General features: G+C 42.7%; 1 protein-coding gene across 1 annotated transcript; it reads right to left on the reverse strand.

The window, feature by feature from the left end:
- Positions 1-1,222: 1,222 nt before the first annotated feature.
- On the reverse strand, positions 1,223-11,731 carry LOC309558507 (F-box only protein 6-like; the record flags this gene model as incomplete). Its single annotated transcript, XM_082261587.1, has 6 exons — positions 1,223-1,465; positions 2,886-3,021; positions 5,867-5,962; positions 9,186-9,312; positions 11,231-11,268; positions 11,727-11,731. The coding sequence occupies 6 exons, from the start codon at positions 11,729-11,731 to the stop codon at positions 1,331-1,333; spliced, it is 537 nt and encodes a 178-aa protein (XP_082117713.1). The 3' UTR covers positions 1,223-1,330.
- Between the last annotated feature and the right edge of the window lie 13,899 nt (positions 11,732-25,630).

Below are 25,630 nucleotides of genomic sequence, written 5' to 3' on the forward strand. Positions count from 1 at the left end.
GGCATCACTTAGGGCAAGTGGGTGAGATACCAATCTGCCAGCAGATCTGCTAATGTGGAATTGCTTATATCTTTAATTTGTACATATGTGAGTGGCATGTTCAATAACATTTGTAAACGGAATTATGCTATGTGACATCATTTTACCCTTCCATGAGCAATACTTGGAATATTGGCAATATCGGCCAGTTCTGGGGCCAATACAGATATATCGGCAAAAGTCAATGTCGGCCCTCGCCGATAATCGGTCGATCCCTAATTTAAACCTCCAATAATACATATATCTGTCTCAGAGTGGATTAATTATCCAACTATATAGCTGGATATTTATATTTACCACTGCATATAGATATTCAAGAACATTAACTAAATTATACACCAACCTTTGTTTTTGTTGAGGTTTTTATCTGATTAGTCGATTAATCGAAACAATAATCGGCCAACTAATCGATTATGAAAATAATCGTTAGTTGCAGCCCTAATTACAAGACAGTCAACCGTCGGCTATGGACGCCGGTACCGGGGTGATGCCTCTAGCTGCAGGCATCACTCCGGTACAAGCACTTTCCCGAAATATCGGTCACCTTGGTGGCCGATTCCGATATTGCGGGGAAAGTGCATATCGGCCCTCGATAATCGGTCGATCACTAGTACATAGCAAGAATTCGCAATTTACTTTGCGAAAGCCAATTCAGCAAGTGTCCATTCAGAATGGTGCACTTAAAAGCATTTTACCAAGAGTTACTGCAATGCATGACAATGCAGGTAATGTGCTGCAGTGTTTTACTGTGCCATTCATTTGTAGTACTGTGTATTGCAATTAAAAGGACAACACACACATTGGCTGTATGGTTGTATATTTCTAGCTACTACCAAAGAACAACCCAAATTAAATTCTCCTGCTCCTTACAATTGCAGCAATACCACATCAAGAAGAGAGAGATACTAAGTATTAGGACTGGAGTGTTTTTTTGGGTCGTTGTCCTGCATTGGCAGCCCTTTTATAATGGATGCATGTTCACATCCTCCTCAACACAGATTGAGCTTAGTGACTATAGGTACTAGAGGATTCACTGAGAGATTCACTTCAACTGGTTGTTGAGTAAGCCAAATATATTGTCCATTAGCTTTATATGTAGAATAAATTAAAGTCTGAGGATGAGAGTCATGCTTTATTGACACTTTGGGGTTCCAGAACAATGACATAGTAATGTTATATATTTGCTTTGAATTACAATTCAGAGATAACTGCGTATTACATTTTCAGATTAGCAGTGCCCTTCCACACTAGAAGGGAAAATGAAAACATGTCACATTCACGCAGTTGGACCCTAAATGTCTATAGTGACGCTGCTGTTGGTGACTCGCGCTCCGTACCAGCCCTTCCAGCCCTTTGTGTCCTTCCCGCCATGCTGGAAAGATATATAGCGCACTCCTGGTCCATAGTTACTGAATGTGTGTGATATCTAAAAGGGGAAAAGAAATTAGAGAAATCTTAACATAAAATTAAATCAACTACTTAAGCCCCAGAAAGTTTTACCCCCTTAATGACCAGGCCATTTTTTGCGATACGTCACTGTGGTAAGTTTAACGGACAATTGCTCGGTCGTGTGACGCTGTACCCAAATAAAATTGATGTCTTTTTTCCCATAAATAGAGCTTTCTTTTGGTGGTATTTGACCACCTCTGCAGGGTTTTTTTTTGTGCAATAAACAAAAAGACAATTTTGAAAAAAAAAAACTATTTTTTACTTCTATAAAACATATCCAATAATAAAATGTACAAAAATCAAATTTGTTCATTAGTTTAGGCCAATATGTATTCTGCTACATGTTTTTGGTAAAAAAAAAAATCCCAATAAGTGTATATCGATTTGTTTGCACTAAAGTTATCGCGTCTACAAACTATGTAGGCATTTTTATTTGTTTGTTTATTTTTTTTACTAGTAATGGCGGCAATCAGCGATTTTTATCGGGATTGCGGCAGACAAACCGGACACCTAACTGATACTTTTGACACTTTTTTGGGGACCAGTGACATTACTACAGTGATCAGTGCTAAAAAATATGCGCTGTTTCTGTACTAATGACACTGGCAGGGTTAACATCAGGGGCCATCAAAGGGTTAGGGATGCTCCTAGGGAGTGCTTGCTGACTGTGTGGAGGAGGTGCACTGACTACAGAAAGACAGAGATCTGTGTTTCTGCTTAGCAGGAACACAAGATCTCTATCTTCACCCCTGTCAGAACGGTGGTCTGCCTTATTTACATAGGCAGATCTTCATTCTGCTTGTTTTGGGAATGATCACGGGTGGCTGGCAGAAATCGGGTCCACTGGACCCACTGATTGGCTCCCCCTCTGTCCAATCAGCCCGCGACAGAGCCTCAAGTGCCGCGCACGTGCCATCTAGTGGCTGTTGCACGAAATGCCATAAAGGTCATTGATTTTGTGCAATAGAGCCACTTTGCCGCAGTAAATGTACGTTAGGTAGTCGGCAAGTGGTCAGGGGTTGCTACACAAAAAATGGATGTAGAAAAGGGTTAACATTTATAGGAAATGTTATAAGGTTGTCAGGACTTTGCGTGTGGAAGATTTCAGCTCATCTAGAATATTCTATGTCAGAGTTGCCAAGTTAAAAATCAACCCTGTCAGTGAGTGTCAGGGGTCAGAGTAGGGGACACAGGCATCCCGCCCTCCCAAAAGTGTTCACACCAAAGAGACTGAATGCTGCAATGGAGGAAAGGGTTGCAATGAGTGGTGTCAAAATATCTGAATTTCTGTTCAAACATGAGATTTTACAAATATCGATGTGTCAGATGTCATCAGCAACTGTTTAGGTAAAACAACATTATGGCGGATTTGTAAGGAAATGCAATTGGAATATTACATAATGCCATTGGCCATCACTACGTTGCGGTAGGGACACCAGCTGAGGGTGAAACTCCTGTAAGGTTTTCTTGTCTTCAGAAAGCAGTCGGACCAACAAATCATACTGGCAGCTACAGTCCTTCCTAGCCGCATACCTGAGGGGAAAAAAGTTTCATAGGGCATTACCTCAACTTAGAGTAATATAAGTAGATTACAGCTTAGGTACTATTTTTTATCAAACTTTTTACCCCTTTGCGCCTAAGGATAAAACAAACCTAAATGCATAAGAACAATTTTGTGACTTTGACACGTGTTGGTAAAACTGTACATAACATCCCAACTACTCTGTGCATCCAGGTGGATTATACCACATTTTTTTCAGGACAAATTGGGGTTTAATTTGGTGGTAAATGGTAATGGATAGCTCTTGGTTTTTGCAAAGGTAAACTGGCCCAAAATAGTAAAATAAATATTTTTTTTAAATGTATAGCTGTATATTTCTTGCTACTACCAAAGAACAACCCAAACTAAAGTCTCCTGCTTCTGACGATTGCAGCGATACCACATATGTGTATGTTAGTTGTGGTTTGTACCCGTAGTACAGCCCAGAAATAATAGTGTGCTTTTTTTTTTTATCCTACCTAAAACACACGGACACTGATACTAATGTATAAAAAAAAACTGACCCTGACCCAAATAATAACCCTGGCACTGACCTAGATCAAACCTAGATCTAGGTATTTTTTGGGGGATTGTTGTATTTTATTATTATTTTTTTTTTTTTTTTTTTTTTTATCAAACCTAGATCTAGGTATTTTTTTGGGATTTTTGTATTTTATTATTATTTTTTTGATCAAACCTAGATCTAGGTATTTTTTTGGGGGATTTTTGAATTTAATAATGCTCCCAGCATTAAGGGACATACGCATATTTTCTCTATTTTCTGGTGAAAACCCTTTAACTCTTATGGTTGAATGTTCTTCTGGCTTTTGTTCTCTTAGCATTGAATGTTACATTCACCTGGCAAAAAGGCAACAAATAGAAACTAAAAATACATACTCTGAATGGTCTAAGGTTATCAGTGGTGTACCCCAAGGTTCAGTGTTGGGACCCTTACTTTTTAATATCTTTATATATGATATTGGCAGGGCCGGTGCTAGACTATTTTATGCCCTAGGCAAGACCAGCTACTTGCGCCCCCGCCCCTAAAAAAAATAAAAAGGGTAAGGGGTTAAAAACTCCTCTATGTCATACCCAGTGACCCTGATCTGATGGCTCCTCTGTTATGCTGTCATACCCAGTGACCCCCATATTCCTCCATGTCACACCTGGGGACCCTAATGTCCCTCTATGCCACACCAAGGGATCCCGATGATCCTCCATGTCACACCAGGGGCACCTGATGTTCCTCCATGTCATACCCAGAGACCCTGATGTTTTCCATGTCACACCTGGGGACCCTGATGTTCCTCCATGTCACACCTGGGGACCTCAGTCCCCCATGGCACAACCAGGGACCCCAATTCCTCATTGCACACCTGGTGACCCCAAAACCCTGTTACACCCAGTGACCCCTATCCCCCATGGCACACGTGGTGACCCTGATTCCCTTTCACACCAGGGAACCTCCATATCACACCCAGGGACCCTGATCCCCCTGTTCTGGGGACACTCACTGGGCGGTATGAAGAGAGTGGCCTGCACTCTGCCCTCCTTCACCGTGATCCTGCTGATTCCTTCTCCTAGGATGCTCCTCTTCTGGACCACAGTGCTCACCACAGCTCCAACCAGCTCCTGGTGAAGGGAGAAGCAGCAGTCCGAGAACTCCGCACGTCCCTAATCCCCAACCTCCTCAGACCATTCTGGTGCCTCGTCGTTTCTGCTCCAGTAAAGGTGCCACCCTCCAGTGCCAAGCTTGGGGTCAGGTTCAGCTCTCCTCCGCTCCCTGCCTAATACAATAAACGGCTGCCTACCAGCTCAGTGCAGAGAGTCACTTCCTGCCCAGGTTTACAGCACTCAGCTCCAGCCAAAGAGGATCATCATGCAGGCAGCACTCCTTTGGGCTCCCTTCCTGCCTCTTGGCCCCCCCCCCCCCCAACAGTGGTGGAAAGCCAGGGCCTGGTAGTTCAGCCACTGCCCCAGACACCTGGCATCTTCCTCTGTCCATTCTTCCTCCCCCACTGCCGCCCCCTCCCCTCAGCTCACAAGGATCATTCATGATGGACAGAGAGTGCCAACTCATGGCTGCGCCCCTAGGTTGCAATGCGCCCTAGGCGGCTGCCTAGTTTGCCTAGTGGAAGCACCGGCCCTGGATATCGGGTCTGGGATTAAAAGTGCCATTTCAGTCTTTGCTGATGACACCAAGCTTTGTAGTGGAATAACTTCTTTACAGGATGTCTCCAACTTACAAACTGACCTCAATGCACTGTATAATTGGGCAACTATGTGGCAAATGAGGATTAATGTTGATAAATGTAAACGTATGCACTTGAGGGCTAAGAATATGCATGCATCATACATACTAGGTGGAGTAGAACTGTGTATGTAAACTCCAACTAAGAATTTCCCTTTTATGCTCCCTTTGGTCTGTAAAATATGACTGACTCTTACCCAGCTATCTCTGTGAACTATAAAACACCTACCTCTTATGTAAAAGAGAAAAGGGGAGAACCTTAGCTCCTCCTTAATCAGGACATACAGGGGGAGATTTACTAAAGCTGGAGTGTGCAAAATCTGGTGCAGCTGTGCATAGGAACCAATCAGCTTCCAGGTTTTATTGCCGTAGCTTAATCAAACAAGCAGAAGTTAGAAGCTGATTGGCTGTCATGCACAGATGCACCAGATTCTGAATGCCCCATCTCCCCCACAGTATCTATAAAGCAGCTAAATCACAATTCCCATTTCCTCTGCACAGGCACAAGATTCATCCTACAACTCCCCCTCCACCAATCACATGTGAGATATTCCATAGATTGAGACCAGCTTATAAATTACACTTACCAGTCTGTGACGATAATGGGCGGTTGAGATTTGTCCAAAATCTCAGCACTGAACCCCTCTTTTTTTAGGTCAATAATCTGGGACTTCGTGCAGGTCCTGCAAAGTTCAAAATATTGTTTTTATATTCTTTATTTAGGACCTCAAGGAAATCATATACAACATGATCTATATGCAAAACCTTCCAAAAACGTATCCTTTCACACCTGGTTGCGCTCCCCCAAATCCATCAGAGGAAATGTTCTAATTGTAATCTTTTAAAAAAAAAAGATAACTTGGACTTGTGCTGGCCGGTAGATCAATGCATACCCCCTCCATTTGTAAAAAATAAAATGAACCCTAATATAAAGAAAAAAAAGTGCATTATTCTTTGCAACTGCGATCAGTGGATGGTGGGTGCCATGCTTAGATTTCTGCATATTATTTCCCAGCCTCAGGTCCTCATGCAGACTACTCCTCTAGAAATTATGGACCTTCATTTATGGGTCTGGAGAAGTAAATACTGGACATGTGCTACATTAGGAACACAAAGTCCTTTTTAATGGTAGCAGATGGGACTGGTTGTTCTCCATTCACATGTTTGTGTGCATTATCTGAGTGGATAAGGTAGCTGTGTGGGTGAGCCATGCAATTTACATACAAAATACAGGATGCTATGGGCAGAGGCACCCCCCGATTGAGGCTTCAGAATGTGGTCTAAAGACAAAACCTTTTTTTTTTGTAATATAGGCCAGTCAAGTTCCTCCAGTCGAGACTTTGTGCACTGGTCCAAATCATTTGGTGGACTATGGTGATGGGTTGGGCTTGGCCCCTTAGTTCCAGTGAAGGGAACTCTTAAGGCGTCAGCATACCAAGACATTTTGGACAATTTCATGCTGCCAACTTTGTGGGAACAGTTTGGGGGTGGCTCCTTCCTGTTCCAACATGACTGCGCACCAGTGCACAAAGCAAGGTCCATAATGACATGGAGGAGCGAGTTTGAGGTGGAGGAACTTGACTGGCCTACACAGAGCCCTGACCTCAACCCGATAGAACACCTTTGGGATGAACTGGAGCAGAGACTGCAAGCCAGGCCTTCTAGTCCAACATCAGTGCCTGACCTCACAAATGCGCTTCTGGAAAAATGGTCAAACATTCCCATAGACAATCTCCTGAACCTTGTGGACAGCCTTCCCAGAACAGTTGAAGCTGTTATAGCTGCAAAGGGTGGGCCAACTCAATATTGAACCCTACAGACTAAGACTGGGATGCCATTAAAGTTCATGTGCGTGTAAAGGCAGGCGTCCCAATACTTTTGGTAATATAGTGTATCTTTATTATATATGTAGCACTCTCCTTGGTAGGTGCTAGTGAGAGAGTATAGTTTTTGGCTCTGTCTGCCTATCAGAGGAGCAGCAGGCAAATCTACATTGCTTTCTGCCTACCAGAGAGCAGGATCTGTTAGTGAGGTCTGCTCAGTGTGTGAATAATTGGGTCTAGATAGTGTTTCACACTGGTCCAATAGGGAGGCATGTTGGACAGTGGGAGGAAACCTGACCAATGGGTGCACAGGCTTTGATACAGTCTCAGTGATTGGCAGAGATTGGTTATCTCAGTGCATTATGGGATACTGAATAAATGCCAGGAACGCAGGGTCTTTGGCTGGTGAGCAGAGTCCTGCAGGGAGGGTGGCGGCTGCCGCCTCCACCTCTGTAGTGGTGGCATGTGGTCACAGGCGGTTGGCCTGGGGACCAGAGGAAAGGAACTGAGCCCAGAGATCCAGGATAACTGACTGGAGGGGTAGAGACACTGGAGACCCTCGAAAAACAGTATTGTGAGTACAGCGGATCGTGTCCAGGGGCCCGACCTGAGGGGGGGGCCACCCCGGTGTAGGATAGTCAGAAGACAGGTATCAGTTTGTGGAGTGAAAGGGGATACTAGGATGGTATCCTGAAGATAATCTATCCTATCAAGTTGTCTGCACAGCAGTGTTAATTTCGTCGACTAAAACGTTTTCGTCGACTAACATAATTCAGATGACTAAAATACGACTAAAACTAAAATGGCATTTTAGTCTTAAGACTAAAATACGACTAAAACTAAAAGGGCATTTTAGTCTTAAGACTAAAATACGACTAAAACTAAAATGGCATTTTAGTCAAAAGACAACTAAAACTAAATGAAAATTTAGATTTTGAATATTAGATTTTTCACTCCAGGACCAGCAGTACTATATAATAAGTTTGGAAATTGTAGACAAATGCTTAAATAATGCATTACAAATTACAATTGAACTACACCCATTCGATTATAGATGACTAAAATGAGCTTTAGTCGACTAAAATGTAAGACATTTAGTCGACTAAAATATATTGGAGTTTTAGTCGACTAAATACGACTAAAACTAAAACACTTGCAGAAGACTAATATGGGACTAAAACTAAAATGCCATTTTAGTCCTAAGACTAAAACTAAATTGAAATTTGCTGCCAAAATTAACACTGATGCACAGAGACTTAATCTAAAATTCACCTAGTGGCAGGGTGATTTAGCAGCCTGGCTTCATCCCAAGTAAGAAGTCCTCAACCATTGTGAATAGTCCGATCTGGAGTGTCCCACTCTTCCCTAACACCAAAAAAAAAACGACATCCCCTAGACCAGTGATGGGGAACCTTGGCAGCCCATATGTTTTGGAACTACATTTCCCATGATGCTCAACTACACTGCAGAGTGCATTAGCATCATGGGAAATGTAGTTCCAAAACATCTGGGGTGCCAAGATTCGCCAACACTGCCCTAAACTCTTCATTGACTGAGCCAAGGAGTAAAGTGTTGAATTGTGCATGCTGCAGTAGCTAATGGTAACCCAGGGGGACCCGAAAGTGAAGAAATCAGCAGTCCTCAAGTGGGCAGTGCTACATACAAGCATCTCTAGAATCCAATTCCATCATCTTACATGTGTGACTTTCAAAATGGCAGGAGACTGGGAGTAGGTTTATGTTTCTTTTGGGGCCATTCGGAAGAGAATACTGCTATTGTTTGTGATTTGGCAAGTAAAACAGTCCGCTCCCCTTGAGCGGACTGTGATGGAGACGAGGAGGGGGAGGCTTTATGTAGTCCAGCAAAGGATAATTGGGCAGGGCTGACACTGGTTGGAATTTCAATGTAGTAGAGAGACAGTTGTCATCTCAAACAGGCCATTAGTAGCAGAGACGTATTCCGTAGCTTTTTTTCCCCGGAGTTCCACCATCCCATGTCACATTAGAAGTGTAAAATGAAAATCTAAAAAACAGTTTACAGCATTTTAATGTTAATGACATTAATGAAGGAAAATTGGCCTTACTGGAAAGATGTAACAAAGTATTTTGTGACTGATGGATTTGGAAACAGCTCTCCTTCACCTCCAGGCAAATCTTCCACCGCCCATTGATCTCCACCATTTTCAGTTATCGTCCAGTTTGTCAAACCCTCTGAAGCGGGGGAACACCGAGTCGGAAAACATTTAGTTTAGACAACACACAGCAAAATGAAATTCCTGTTTCTGCCAAGGCTGTCAGTATAAAGGTTATGATATAAAATAGATTGTAGGCACACATCGTGAAGTCTGCTTTAATAACCTCCACATCTGTGAAATTATTAAAGCAGAACTCTAGCCATAAACCTCATATTAAACAATCCAATAAAATATATAGCTAAAACCTGTTAGCTGTAATATTCAGCTATAAGTATTCATACCCCTTGAAATGTTCCACATTTTGTCATGTTACAGCCAGAAACGTAAATTTATTTTATTGGGATTTTATGTGATAGACCGACACAAAGTGACACATAATTGTGTGGTGGAAAGAAAATTATAAATGGTTTTGAACATTTGTTTTACAAACAAATATCTGAAAAGTGTGGTGTGCATTTGTATTCAGCCCCCTTTACTCTGATACCCCTAACTAAAATCTAGTGGAACCAATTGCCTTCAGAAGTCAACTAATTAGTAAATAGAGTCCACCTATTTAATCTCAGTATAAATACAACTGTTCTGTGAAGCCCTCAGAGGTTTGTTAGAGACCCTTAGTGAACAGACAGCATCATGAAGGCCAAGGAACTCACCAGACAGGTCAGAGAAAAAATTGTGGATGAGTTTAAAACAGGGTTAGGTTATAAAAAAATATCCCAAGCTTTGAACATCTCACGGAGCGCTGTTCAATCCGTCATCCGAAAATGGAAAGAGTATGGCACAACTGCAACCCTACCAAGACATGGCCGTCCACCTAAACTGACCGGCCGGGCAAGGGGAGCATTCATCAGAGAAGCAGCCAAGAGGCCCATGGTAACTCTGAAGGAGCTGCAGAGATCCACAGCTCAGGTTGGAGAATCTGGCCACAGGACAACTATTAGTCGTGCGCTCCACATATCTGCCCTTTATGAAAGAGTGACAAGAAGAAAGCCATTGTTGAAAGAAAGCCATAAGAAGTCCCGTTTGTGGTTTGCGAGAAGCCATGTGGGGGACACAGCAAACATGTGGAAGAAGGTGCTCTGGTCAGATGAGACCAAAATGTAACTTTTTGGCATAAAAACAAAGTACTATGTGTGGCGGAAAATTAACACTGCACATCACCCTGAACACACCATCCCCACCGTGAAACATGGTGGTGGCAGCATCATGTTGTGGCAGGGACAGGTAAGCTGGTCAGAGTTGATGGGAAGATGTATGGAGCCAAATACAGGGCAATCTTAGAAGAAAACCTGTTAGATACTGTATAAGACTTGAGACTGGGGCGGAGGTTCACCTTCCAGCAGGACAACGACCTTAAACTTACAGTCAGACCTACAATGGAATGGTTTAGATTAAAGCATATTCATGTGTTAGAATGGCACAGTCAAAGTACAGACCAAAAATCCAATCGAGGATCTGTGGCAAGATGTTAAAATTGCTGTTCAGACGCTCTCCATCCAATCTGACAGAGCTTGAGATATTTTGCAAAGAAGGTTGAGCAAAAATGTCCCTATCTGGATGTGCAAAGCTGGTAGAGACATCCCCAAAAAGACTTGCAGCTGAATTTGGAGTGAAAGGTGATTCTACAAAGTATTGACTCAGGGGGGTGAATATAAATGCACGCCACAATTTTCACATATTTATTTATAAAGTTGAAAACCATTTATCATTTTCCTTCCACTTCACAATTATGTGCCACTTTGTGTCGGTCTATGACATAAAATCCCAATAAAATACATTTCTGTTTTTGGTGGTAACATGACAAAATGTGGAAAATTTCAAGGGGTGTGAATACTTTTAAAGGCACAGTAAGCACCTGTATATCATAAAAAATGTTTTCAATTGTTTCAACAAATCACATTTTCTTTTATGCTCTCATATAGGAATAGGAATCTCACCCAGAGCGCGGGAATTTTTGATCAAGTTGGTCTTCTGGCTGGATATAAGAAAATTATTATTATTAGTTATTGGTGAAAGATTAACATTAAAACATTGAAAAATCTTAAAACCCAAACAGACTCTAAAAGACACAAACTACAGGATTTAAAAATGTTTACAACTCATGTTGGCCATACAGGTATCAATTAGAGGTTTGTGAAATTGGTCAATTTTCCTTGGCTGAAATGTTGCGCATTCGTACTGCTTGGACCTTAAAGGGGGTACACCCCAAATCCTTGTCCTGAAAATCTGGATTTTGGTGAATGAATGAAAAAATATCAGACAGTACTTAATAGAGAAGGCTAATTTTTGGTTTTGGGTTTTAAAATAATTGCTAGGAGTTATGGATGTTTGGCAGGAAACATACAGAGTCTTCTGTCAAAACTTCTTCCACTTTCCCTTAGAGATTGTTTATGTTCTGTGTTCTGTACGGCGCATGGACCTCGGTACACTTACAGCATCCCTAAGATGTCATGAATGGGCCTGGTGCAGAGGATGATGTAAATCAGGGGTGCTCAACCTGTGGCCCGCGGAGCCCTTTGATGTGGTCCTAGACCTCAAACCAGGGTCTACACTAAATTGTCAAAAGTATTGGGACACCTGACTTTACACGCGCATAAACTTCCGTGAATTGTGTAATCCCATACACAAAAAACAATCCTGTGTGTACCGGCCTTTGTTCACCACGGTGCCCTTCACCCCAGCTAAGAGTGTCTTCTCACCTGCTTGGATGGTCCCCACTACCTAAAGGAGGTCAGTATGCGCCTTTACAGTGTAAAAGTGGCACTGCTTCCACTGACAGATCAAATCCAATCCACAGCTCTCACCGTAATGTCATATACACTATACTACCAAAAGTATTGGGACGCCTGCCTTTACACGCACATAAACTTTAATGACATCCCAGTCTTAGTCCGTAGGGTTCAATACTAAGTTGGCCCAACCTTTGCAGCTATAAGAGCTTCAACTCTTCCGGGGAAGGCTGTCCACAAGGTTTAGGAGTGTGTCTATGGCAATGTGTGACCATTCTTCTAGAAGCACATTTGTAAGGTCAGGCACTGATGTTGGACAAGAAGGCCTGACTCGCAGTCTCCACTCTAATTCATCCCAAAGGTGTTCTATTAGGTTGAGGTCAGGACTCTGTGCAGGCCAGTCAAGTTCCTCCAACCCAAACTCGCTCTCCCATGTCTTTATGGACCTTACTTTGTGCACTTGTGCGCAGTCATGTTGGAACAGGAAGGGTTCATCCCCAAACTGTTCCCACAAAGTTAGGAGCATGAAATTGTCCAAAATGTCTTCATATGCTGCGCCTTAAGAGTTCCCTTCCCTGGAGCTAAGGGGCCAAGCCCAACCCCTGAAAGACGACCCCACACCATAATCCCCCCCTCCACCAAATGATTTGGACCAATGCACAAAGCAAGGTCCATAAAGACATGGATGAGTCCTGACCTCAACCCGATAGAACACCTTTGGGATAAATTAGAGTGGAGACTGTGAGCCAGGCCTTCTCAGCCAACATCATTGCCTTACCCCACACACGCGCTTCTAAAAGAATGGTAAAACATTCACATAGACATACTTCTGAACCTTGTGGACAGCCTTCCCAGAAGAGTTGAAGCTGTTATAGCTGCAAAGGGTGGGCCAACTCAATATTGAACCCTACAGACTTAAGCTGGATGCACACTATACAATTTTTTTCAGATTTTTTACTTTAGATTTAGCAAAACCATATAATATGAGGTCAACCCTAAACACTATTAATTTGTATGTAATCAGGCAGGCCCTTGCACTACATAGTTGAAGGTAAATCTAAAGGAAATCTACCAACAAAAGTTGTATAGTGTGTATCCAGCTTAAGACTGGGATGCCATTATAGTTATTGTGCATGTAAAGGCGCATGATTCTAATTGCAGTAGTTTTGGTGCACTTTCAATAAGTGCACCACACCTACAATACGTAATAGCAGTCTAATGCCCCATACACACGTGCAGATTATCTGCAGACTTTTGTCTGCAGACTTACCAAAACCATATAATATGAGGTCAAACCTAAACATTTTCAATTTGTATGCAATCTGGCAGGCCCTTGCACTACATAGAAAAGGTAAATCTGCAGACAAAAGTCTGCAGATAATCTGCACGTGTGTATGGGGCATAAGGTAAAGCGCAGCTAACTCACAGGAAAACTTTGCTTACTGGACGAAACGTTCTTGGGGAGTGATCACGGGATTACACAGGCTGTGTGTAACAGTCATTAAAATCTTAAAGTGATACTAAAGAATTCTTTTTTTCATGAACAAACATGTCACAAATGCCTGCTGTGTGTAATGGTTTTGCCCAGAGCAGCCCCAATCCTCCTTTTCTCTGAGCTCCCTGCTCCTCCCCACTGCAGTGTGTCCCCACAGGAAGCCACTTGCTATGGGATCACTTGTGCCTGCTCGCTTCTGAGCCCCGCTCTGTGTCCATAAGACACACAGAGCAGGGTTCAGCCCCAGCTCCTGCTCCTTCCTCACTGGCTGCAATTAACAACAGCGGGAGCCAATGTCTCCCACTGCTGTCTCTGAGCCAATGAGGAGGAAGAGAGCCTGGAAAGCAGCTGCTCTTATGCATATTGCCTGATCGAGATGAGGTTCAGGTAAGTATTGGGGGGAGGGCTGCATACTGAAGGTTTTTTACCTTCATGCATAGAATGTACAAAGGTAAAAAACCTCCAGCCTTTAGAATAACTTTAAAACAACGGGGAGCAATCATGCCTATTTTAAAGGGGTCACTCTTATTCTAGGTAGCTTTAAATTGCAGTGCCCAAAATTGCAATAATGAATTACCACTTCAGCTCCGGAAGGTTTTACCACCTTAATGACCAGGTCATTTTTTGTAATACAGCACTATGTTGCTTTAACTGACAACTGCGCGGTCCTGCGACGCTGTACCCAAATAAAAATGATAAACTGATGTCCTTTCCCCCCCCCCCCCCCCCCCCCCACAAATAGAGCTTTCTTTTGGTGGTATTTGATCACCTCTGCGCTATAAAGAAAAAAAGGCCAACAATTTAGAAAAATATACAGTATATATATTTTTTTTACTTTTTGCTATAAAACGTATTCATTAAAAAAAATTTCAAAAATCTAAATTCTTCATCAATTTAGGCCAATATGTATTCTGCTACATGTTTTTGTAAAAAAAAATCCCAATAAGCATACATTGATTGGTTTGTGCAAAAGGTATAGCGTCTACAAACTATGGGATAGATTTATGGACTTTTTTTTTTTTAATTGTTTTTACTAGTAATAGCAGCGATCAGCGATTTTTAGCGGGACTGTGACAATGCACGGACAAATCTGACACTAACTGACACTTTTTGGGGACCAGTGACACCAATACAGTGATAGCGCTAAAAAAAAATGCACTGTCACTGTATAAATGAAACTGGCAGGGAAGGGGTTAACATCAGTTCATTGTTCATGACTCATAAGCTCATATGCTTTATATATGCTTTATATCTTTATGTGCTTTATATCATATGCTTCATATGCTCATATGCTTTATATCCTCATAGAAAATCCCAGCATTAGCAACGCTTCTCCGATGTATTCCACCTCATGTGTCTTATATATCCAAAAAAATAAGCACCACTATGCGAGTCCTAGAGTTGTTCACACCACTTAGGTTTAGTAGGGATAAAACTCCAAACATATGCGTTGATGACGTAACGCGTAGAGGTTGAGCCTGGCGGCGAGAGTTTTCACTGGATCACGTGAGAAGCTGGATTTTACTATATGCTTGTCTTTTACCTAATAAATGTGAGTACATTTTATGAAGTGGGTTCTGTGCGGTGTGTGGAGCTTAAAAGAGAAGTATGGCTTTTGATGTTTTCCCCAATTTATACTTTCCTAGGTGGATGCAGCATTTGTCCCCCTGGTGCCTCTACACTGAGAGCCGAGCGGTCGAACACCGAAGATCGCTCGTTTCTGACAGATCCCCAAGCAGAGAGCTGCTGACTATCAGTCACCGCTCTCTGCTCTGCTCCCTCCTCACTCATTGGAGCGCTGAGCTGTGGAGGGGCGGGGATCGGCAGCTCGCTGAGAGGCTGAGCCGGGTGTCAGTCCAGGCACCTGGCGGATCCCGACTTCCATTGTTGTGATGACGTGGTGCCTGGACATGACATCTGTGATGTCAGCAGAGAGCAGCCTTCAGCCCATTCTCTGCTGAAAATGGGTCACAGGAGTACAAAATGAATTGCACTCCTGTGATCCATAGAAGAAGTATAGGAGAAGTACAGCCAAACAAGCTTTAGCTATACTTCTCCTTTAACCACTTGCCTACTGTGCTTTTAAACCCCCTTCCCATCCAGACCAATTTTTAGCTTTCAGCGCTCTCACACTTTGAATGACAATTGCGCGGTCATGCTACACTGTACCCATATGACATTTTTATCATTTTTTTCACACAAATAGAGCTTTCTTTTGGTGGTATTTAATCACCTCTGGGTTTTTTATTTTTTACAAAAAAAAAGAAAAAAGACAGAAAATTTTGAAAAAAAAAAAAAAGTTTTCTTATTTTCTGCGAGTAAATTTTGAAAATAAATAAATTTTTCTCCTTCACTGATGTGCGCTGATGAGGCGGCACTGATGGGCACTGATAGGCTGCACTGATGGGCACTGATGAGGTGGCACTTATGGGCACTGATGAGGAGGTACTAATATGCCGCACCGATAAGCACTGATAGGCGGCACTGATGAGCACCGATAGGCGGCACTGCTGAGCACTGATAGGCGGCACTGCTGGGCACTGAGAGGCGGCACTGATGGGCACTGAGAGGCGGCACTGATGGACACTGACGGGTGGCACTGATGAATACTGATGGGCGGCACTGATGAGCACTGATGGGCGGCACCATCAGTGCCCATAGTGCTTCCAGTCAGTGCTCATCAGTGCCTAGATGAGCAGGCACTGATGGGCACTGACTGGCAGCACTATGGGCACTGATTGGGGGCACTGATGGCGGGCACTGTGGGCACTGATGGTGGCCACTTTGTGTATGTTTTTTACCTTGTGTAATCAGGGCACTGGTGATCAGTGCCCTGATTACATTCCTCTGTGTCTCCGAACGGCTGATGGGCTCTCCTCCTTCCTCACACTGCAGTCTCCGTGTGAGGAAGGAGCGCTGGCGATGAGAGATGATCTCATATGTTTACATATGAGATCATCTCTCATTGCATGGGCCGATCACGTGGTAAATGGCCGCTGTGATTGGCCATTTAACACGATCTGTGATTGGCTGTGTCCAAGGGACACGACCGACACAGATTTTCCCCGATCGGCCTCCCGGAAATTTGAGTCCACGCTGCAGCCGTTCTTCGGCTATAGCGCGGACCGGAAGTAGTTAATAACCCAGGTGCTGCACTATTGGAGGCGTTTTTTTCTGTTTATTGCCTATGACCTATGTGTGAGCTGTGTGGAGCCTTCTTGGAGAGGAAACTCCATCATTCCTAAAGGAACCTGAACAGTAGATTGATCTGCATTTATGCTTTGTTGACCCTTAGGGGTCTATAATGGAGGTGAGCTTGCACTTGCAATGAAAGAAGCACGAGTGGAAAATTGTCGTTACATTGTGGTGTCATCCCTATGAAGCACCTCATCAAATAGAGACTTCTTTGATTGCACAATCTATAAGAAGCTTTATTATTTATTGCATTGGCCTTCTTTGCTTTATTAGTTTGTTTATGGATTTAATTTGGACTGGCACTTATATATATATATATATATATATATATATATATATATATATATATATATATATATGATAAAAAGGGATACAACACTAGAAATTCTGATTACTGTATACACCCAGCGCCAAATGAATATTTGGGAAATGAACGTGTTCTAGAATAAAACACTAAAGCAGCCACTATGAATAAAACAGTATAACCACAATATGTATGATAAAACCAATCACACATTAACTGGAGTTCATGGATGGCTTTTAAATGAGAAAAGTTGGCGTTTCTGAAACATATTATTGCTGTATATAATATGACTTGTCAGGAATTTATTCATGCAGGCTTGAAAAGTTACCGCCATACCTTCATCTAATAATTTCCAGTTAAATCTTTGTAGCCTTGGGCTCTACGTTTTCCAAAACTGTTTCTGGCTGAGAATTACTGTTCTTCAACAATGTTATCTACTTCTCCCTATCCTGCATGGTGTGTGCACAGAAAATTGGTTCCATAGTGTGTGAACAGGTCAATGGTAATCTCACCTATTTGTTCCCCACATATTTGCAGCTGAACAGGATCTCACGTCCGCTATTTAAATGAAAAAAAACATAAGAGAATTACAATTAGCATGCAAAAAAAAAAAAGGAAGTGGTATTGTGCAAAGTCCATACATACAGCAGAAGAACAGATACTAAGAATTATACCCAACATACAAAGCAAGAGAAGCGGCACTGTGCAGAGTCCATACATACAGACTAAAACCCGATTTTGAGAATGCTGCTCTCCAGCTCTGAAATTTGGGATACACACTCTTTAACCACTTGCCAGGGGCGGACTGACAACACTCAGGGCCCCTGGACCAAATAAAGCAAGCGCCCCCTGTCAGGTGCCATCTATGACCTGCCCCTGGCCCCGCCCTTACATTTCGCACAAAGTACAACTGGGACCTGGAGGGTGGTCTCTCTCTAACACTGTCCATTAGAGAGCCTCTGTTAGAGAGAGACCCCCCTCCAGGACCGATTAGAGACTATAACAGAGTCTAGGGGCCTGGAGCGGGGGGGGGGGGGGGTCTCTCTCTAATAGTGTCCATTACAGAGTCTGTTAGAGAAAGATCCCCCCCTCCAGAACCCAGTATAGACTACAAAGGGGTCTAATTGGACCTAGAGGCGGGTCTCTCTAACAGAGGCCTTCTCAGTGTCCAATATAGTCTGTTAGAAAGTGTCCCCTTAAGCCCCATTAGAGACTACAACAGAAGCTTGTGATCTACTAGAACACCCAAATCCTTCTCCACCATTGACTCTCCCAGCTTTTCTCCTCTTAGTATGTATGATGCATGTATAACTTTACATTTATCAACAGTTAACCTCATTTGCCACATAGTTCCCCAATAAATCAGTACATTGAGTTTGGCTTGTAAGTTGGAGACATCCTGTAAGGAAGTTATTCCACTGCAAAGCTTGGTGTCATCTGTAAAGACTGAAATTGTACTTTTAATCCCAGACCCTATATCATTTATAAATAACTTCAAAAGTAAGGGTCCCAACAGTGAACCTTGGGGTACACCACTGATAACCTTAGACCAGAGTTTCTCAACACAGAGGAACCCTTGAAATAGCTTTCTGGTCTCAGGTAACCCCTGTTAAAAATGACTATATCTACAGTGGTCAGTGTGGGAAGTGCCCCCCCTAAAAAGTAATTGGTATCACTGGGAACTTATTTGAGAGAAAAAGATTGGTCATTGCTCAAGGAACCCCTAGCAACCATTGGAGGAACTCTGGTTGAGAAACCCTGCCTTAGACCATTCAGAGTAAGAAACATTAAACACTACTCTCTGAATTCTATCTTTCAATCAGTTTTCTATTCAATTACAAACTGATCTTTCCAAGCCAGTAGACTTTACTTTACACATTAACCCTGTGTGGGAACTGTGTCAAACGCTTTGGCAAAACTACATCCACAGCCACCCCTCTATTCAAGGTTCACCTCCTCATAAAAAGAAGATGCTGAGCCCTCCTTTTGCCTAACCATACAATGATGTATATGTCACATTTTATAGAAAATTTACAAGCAATATTTTGTGCAATATAAATAAAAAAAATTGCAATCTCTGAATGTAATGTTCTCAGTCAACTTTAGCTCTTCAACAAAATCATTTGAAAGAATGAATTATCCAACTATGGAAGTGTTAGATATGAATGACCATTCTGTGTAAGGGGGGGGGGGGGGTATTGTTTTCTCTTTCTTTTTTTAATACAACTTTGGTATTTTTACATGTCCTCAGTGGTGTACTAATGGGGGGTGGGGGGGGGGAGTGTCAGGCCGGCGCGGCTTAGGGGTGTTACCCAGGGCAAGGCTGGGAAGGAGAAACAGCAGCGCTGAATAGACAGCAAGAGCTGTTGGAGTTAACTTTCCAAATTAACCAGTAAGTTAATTCTGGCAGTTCCCGTTGTCTATTCAGTGCTGCTGTTTCTCCTTCCTGTTCTGCCTCCTGCTCTGCTCTCCTGTGTCTCCCGCTCTGCATACCTAAATAAGGTAGGAAGGGGCAGACCTGTGGGGGGTATGGGCTGTGTAATGCAATGGGGCTCAGAGGTTTGGGAGTGGGGCTGTGCAATGAAAAGGGGTCTAGAGGTTTGGGGGGCTGTGTAATGCAAAGGGGTCCAGAAGAGGTGTGGTGGGGGGCTGCATAATGCAAAAGGTGAGGTGTGGGGGGGTGTAATGTAGAGGGGTCCAGAGGTGTGTGTGGGGGGGGGGCTGTATAATTTAAAGGAGTCCAGAGGTGTGGGGTGGGCTGTGTAATGTAAAGGGGTCTTGAAGTGTGGGGGGGCTGTGTAATGTAAAGGGGTCCAGAGGTGCGGGAGCTCTGTAATCTAAAGGAGTCCAGAGGTGTGGAGCCATGTAATGTAAAGGGGTCCAGAGGTGCGGGGGCTGTGTAATGTAAAGGGGTCCAGAGGTGTGGGGGCTGTGTAAGGTAAAGGGGACCAGAAGTGTGGAGCTGTGTAACGTAAAGGGGTCCAGAGGTGTAGGGGCTGTTTAATGTAAAGGGGTCAAGAGGTACGTGAGCTGTGTAACGTAAAGGGGTCAAGAGGTGCGGGACTGTGTAATGTAAAGGGGTCCAGAGGTGCTGAGCTGTGTAATGTAAAGGGGTCCAGAGATGCGGAGCTTTGTAATGTAAAGGGGACCAGAGGTGTGGGGACTGTGTAATAATATAAAGGTGTCCAGAGGTGTGGGGGCTGTGTTATGTAAAGGGGTCCAGAGGTATGGGGCTGTGTAATGTCAAGGGGTCCAGAGATGCGGGGTTTGTGTAATGTGAAGGGGTCCAGAGGTGTGGGGGTTGTGTAATGTAAAGGGGTCCAGTGGTATTGGGGCTGTGTAATGTGAAGGGGTCCAGAGGTGCGGGGGTTGTGTAATGTGAAGGGGTCTAGAGGTATGGGGGCTGTGTAATGTAAAGGGGTCCAGAGGTATGGGGGCTGTGTAATGTAAAGGGGGTCTTCCTACACTTACCCGCATTTATAGCTGCAGTCCTATAGATTTCTATTAAGTTGCGCATTTTTTTCTGCATTTTCTGAATGTGCACTGAAAGTTCCACATGCTGCAACTTTAGCGCACTTTCAGAAAACAGAAAAATATTTTTTTTCGGGGGGGGGGGGGGGGGGGTGTGACACCATGTTTTACTGCACCAGGTGACACCAATCCTAGTGACACATAGTAAGTGTGCCACTGCCAGTTACATGTGTTTCTGTCTGGCGCCCGATGACAATTCTGGGTACTGTTTTTGCATAGGAGGAGGAGGGGCCGAGCCGCCCCGCCCCGGGGAGCAGAAGGAGGAGGATTCTTCCAGGTTCCGGGCCATGATGTGCCATACACACTCCTAACGCTACAAAACAAGTACAAATACAAAGCGCATACATCTAAAGATAAAAGGAAGTAAATATAAAAACGATAATACAAATAATAATGAATATAAATGTCAAAGGGTATATACCTATTTGTGTATATATCTTATTTCAGTAAATGGCAAACTCAAAGATAACAATATCTTACATACAAACACCTAAAGGTCACAACACTTCATTAGCTAACAGTGAAATAAATAGAATGATATGCCATATCTCAATAAAAGCGGGATAATATTACAGTTAATATATATTAAAGTGGTAATAAGGTATTTTTTTATTTCTTTTAAATAACAAACATCCCTATACCTTCCAGCTCTGTGCCACGGAAAGCCCAGCAAAGCCAGTGAGACATGGAAGCGCTGAATCTAATGAAGGGCCTAGGTAAGTAAAAAGGGGGGGGGGGGGAGTGATGCCTAAACATGTTTTACCTTAACGCAAGGAACGCATTAAGGTAAATAAATGTTTAGGCTTTAGAACCACTTTAACTACAGCTTGCCAATAGAACTAAATGAATTGCGTGTGTCTAGGACAGTGTTTCTCAACTTTTTTTTTCAGTCAAGGCACCCTTTAAAATATATGGACAATCTTAAGGCACCCTTCAAAATTATGGACAGTCTTGAGGCACCCTTCAAAATTATGGACAGTCTTGAGGCACCCTCCAAAAGTATGGATAGTCTCAAGGCACTACCCAAAATTATGTACAGTCTTGGGGCACCGTCCAAAATTTTGGACAGTCTCGAGGCACCCTCCAAAAGTATGGATAGTCTCAAGGCACTCTCCAAAAATATGTACAGTCTTGGGGCACCCTCCAAAATGATGTACAGTCTCGGGGGGACCCTCCGAAATTATGGACGGTCTCAGGGTACCCTCCAAAATTATGTACCGTCTTGGGGCACCCTTCAAAATTATGGACAGTCTCAAGGCACCCTCCAAAGATATGGACAGTCTAAGCTGTAAAAACTATTCTAATAGGTTTACAGAATACAGCAACATCCACATGTAGGACACCCGACGTTAGAGGTGATTTATTCTTCCAAAGCAAATACACATTTGCACACTGGTACTGAGTACCATTCCAATGTTTCTCTTCTCCCTCAATTTCTCTCCATCACTTAGCTAATGTGACCCCAAAGTTGATGGAGAGAGGCAAGAGAGGGTTAAACAAGGATGATATACAGGCGACTGACATCGTCCTTATCAACTGAATATGACATTAGCCTATAGGTAGAAGGTGGTAATGATGCACAATGAAAACCCGTGGCTTTGTATAATTAAAAGGCAAGCTTCATTCACTCACCGGCTTTTATACAATTTTGAGGCAATTTGTAGGTATTTTTCCAAGGCACCCCTGAAGAAACCTCAAGGCACCCTGCTGGAAAAAGGCTGGTCTGGGACACCAAACAAATTAGTATGTGTTAATTTTGAGGCGCTGTTGGTATTAAATAAAATAACTGCAATCTCCTATTCTGCTATGTTATAGTGCAGGAATCGAAACTCAGTTAAATAATAAAACCCATAATATTACACAAAGTTTTAAAATGTCAATAACATATATTCTTCAAATCACCACGTGTGATAGGTGCTCTGTATTCTCCTCATAAATAGGTACTCTTTGATTGTGCTCCTCTACCCATAAATGAAAGGGCCACTCATCAGGTAACTGAGGGCTTCCAGGACCCAGCCCACTTATGATAGACTTCCTTGTCTCTGAAGTCAATTTATTTATTCTCCAGTATAGATCAGCCAAGTCACTAAGATTGCCCCCCTGGGCTTAGTAGCAGGAAGGTTGCATACCCATTCCACAGCCCGTCCTCCGGGGTGGACGCAGGTGGAACGCACGCTGACAATCAAATCAGGCAATTTGAGTGGGTGCCGCTTGCAGGCACAAGGAAATGTGAGTTTACACCTTTTGTTTTTAATCCAATTTTTAATAAAAAAACAATATTGCACGATTATTTATTTTGTGTTTTGGGAAACTGCTGGCATCTAATCCTCCGCTGTGGCATGGGTATGCAACCTTCCTGCTACTAAGCCCGGGGGGCAATCTTAGCGACTTGGCTGATCTATATTGGACGATAAATAAGTTGACTTCAGAGACAAGGAAGTCTATCATACGTGGGCTGGGTCCTGGAGGCCCTCCGTTATCTGGTGAGAGGCCCTTTCATATATGGGTGGAGAAGCACTATCAAATAGCACCTATCTATGAGGAGAATACAGAGCACCTATCACGTGGTGATTTGAAGAACATACACGTTGTTATGGACATTTTAAAACTTTGTGCAATATTATGGGTTTCATTATTTAACTGAGTTTTGATTCCTGCACTATAACATAGCACAATAGGAGATCACGATTATTTAATTTAATTACAACAGCGTCTCAAAATTAACACACACTCAATTTTGGCACATACCAAAACTGGCGGCAGCAGTTATTTTTGTCATTCATTGGTAGGACACAGAGAAAGATGTACACCGTTCAGGCAGTTGGAACTTCACAGCCAGCCATGGGTGCAGGACCTCGGATCGGCACCGCAAACAGCATACAAGAGAAATGGAATGAAAGGCTTTATTGAACAAGCATGCAAGGTACAGCAAAATGGATGGTAGACATGTTTCACACGACTCACAGCGTGCTTGTTCACTAGGTCTACCATCCATTTTGCTGTACCTTGCATCCTTGTTCAATAAAGCCTTTCATCGTGAGCCATCGCTTGGTGTGCGGCCATTTCTCTTATATTCATTGGTAGGAGGCACCATTTTCATTAAATCTGTTCAAAATCAAACAAATGTAATATTTTTTTTACTACAGCATAGACCTAAACAAGACAAGCATACACATAGCGTAGCATAGCATAGACCAGTAATGGTGAACCTTGGCACCCCAGATGTTTTGGAACTACATTTCCCATGATGCACATGCTTTCTGTAGTGTACTTGAGCATCATGGGAAATGTAGTTCCAAAACATCTGGGGTGCCAAGGTTCACCATCACTTGCATAGACAAGCTCCGGGAGGCAGTGGAGGACAGAAAAGCCTGGCGCGCTTTGGTTCATGAGGTCACAAAGAGTCGGAGACGACTAAACGATGGAACAACATAAGACATATAAAGACATACATGAGGACAAAAAAATTTATACCTATAATCATTGTACATTTTTACTAAAGAGAGAATGAGGGAAAACAAGTTTGTATCTCTTAAAGCATTTGATATAAGGAATAAAAGCATAGCTTGAGAATTCAGATGGACTCGGGTGAGCAAAAACCAAATAAATCTGCAGTAAAAGGAAATGTAAAAGAAAACATATATCAATGGCAAAGTAGCTCAGATTGGAAAGGAAGTGGTAATGTGTATCAGCAGATAAGAAAGGGTCTGAAGAACATTAGAAGACATCATACCTGGGATTTACTGCTTGGAAAGTCTCAGGAGGACAGATACACGCCTGTGTAAGTGAATGCTGCAATGGTGAGCGATGTTCCCATGAGGGGGTTTAAATAGAAGAAAAGGTGCAGAAATCTGAAAAGGGGAGGTGGAGAGGATTTATGGGACCATTGAAGAAACATGTTTATGACACTGACTAGCCCTGAGGGAGAAGGAAGGAAATACTTGGATAAAGATGGGGACACTGATAACAGCATTGCCTAAGGAGAGATTGCTCTACACATTTAACCACTTGAAGGCCTTTTCTGGCAGTTTAAATCAGTATTTATTGTTAGAAAATTACTTATAACCTCAAACATTATACATTTATTTTTTAGCAGAGACCCTAGGGAATAAAATGGCGATTGTTGCAACATTTGTCACACAGTATTTGCGCAGCGGTTTTGCAAACTCAATTTTTTGGGAAAAAATACAACACACAATATTTACCCCAATTGTTTTGTATAATGTGAAAGAAGATGTTACATCGAGGAAATGGATACCCAACATTACACACTTTAAAATTGCGTACGCTCGTGGAATGGGGACAGACTATGGTACTTAAAAATCTCCATAGGCGACGCTTTAAACGCCTTTATAGGTTACCTGTTAAGGCTCCATTCACGCTTGTATGACTCCAAAGTTGCACCGACTTTCTAGTGCAACTTTGGATGGGTGCAATTTGGATACGACTTTGGCTTTGATCAGTGATAGTGGACAACTGTTGCGCCCAAGTTGCATTTTATAACATTTAGGCCCTGTACACACCTGAGCGCTTTTCAGCTCGTAAAACGCTCATCTCTGAAGTTCCAAAACAATATCCCATTCATTTCAATGGCCCCTTTTCACATATGAGCGTTTTGTCGCCTGAAGCAAAATGCCTGAAGCTGAAAAAAAGTACATGAGCTTCTTTTTTGGCAGATTACAGGTGTTTTTAGTCAGATGTCAATGCCTGCCTCCAAACACATGCAAAAAAATGACCGACAAACGCCTGAAAAAGATACGCTCAGGTGGAGCCTCAAGATCGACTTTCATGCAACTTTTGAGGGTTAACATTGAAGTCTATGGCCCTCAAGTTACATGAAAGTCAGACCAAAGTAGTGAATGAATTACTTTGAAGTTGCTGCAACTTTAAGTCACGCATATATGAATGGTTATCACTGGAAAACATGGGGAATGACTTGTCATGCAACTTTGATGTCCAAAGTTGCACACTTGTGAATGGAGCCTTAGGGTTACAGAAAAGGACTGAAAAAAAGGGTAATGCGCTTCAAAGGTTTACCAAAAATAATGGTTAAATATAAAACATTCAAATCATATCCCGTGTT

Source organism: Pelophylax lessonae (assembly GCF_965119305.1).
Source record: "Pelophylax lessonae genome assembly, chromosome: 6".
NCBI classification, from domain to species: domain Eukaryota; kingdom Metazoa; phylum Chordata; class Amphibia; order Anura; family Ranidae; genus Pelophylax; species Pelophylax lessonae.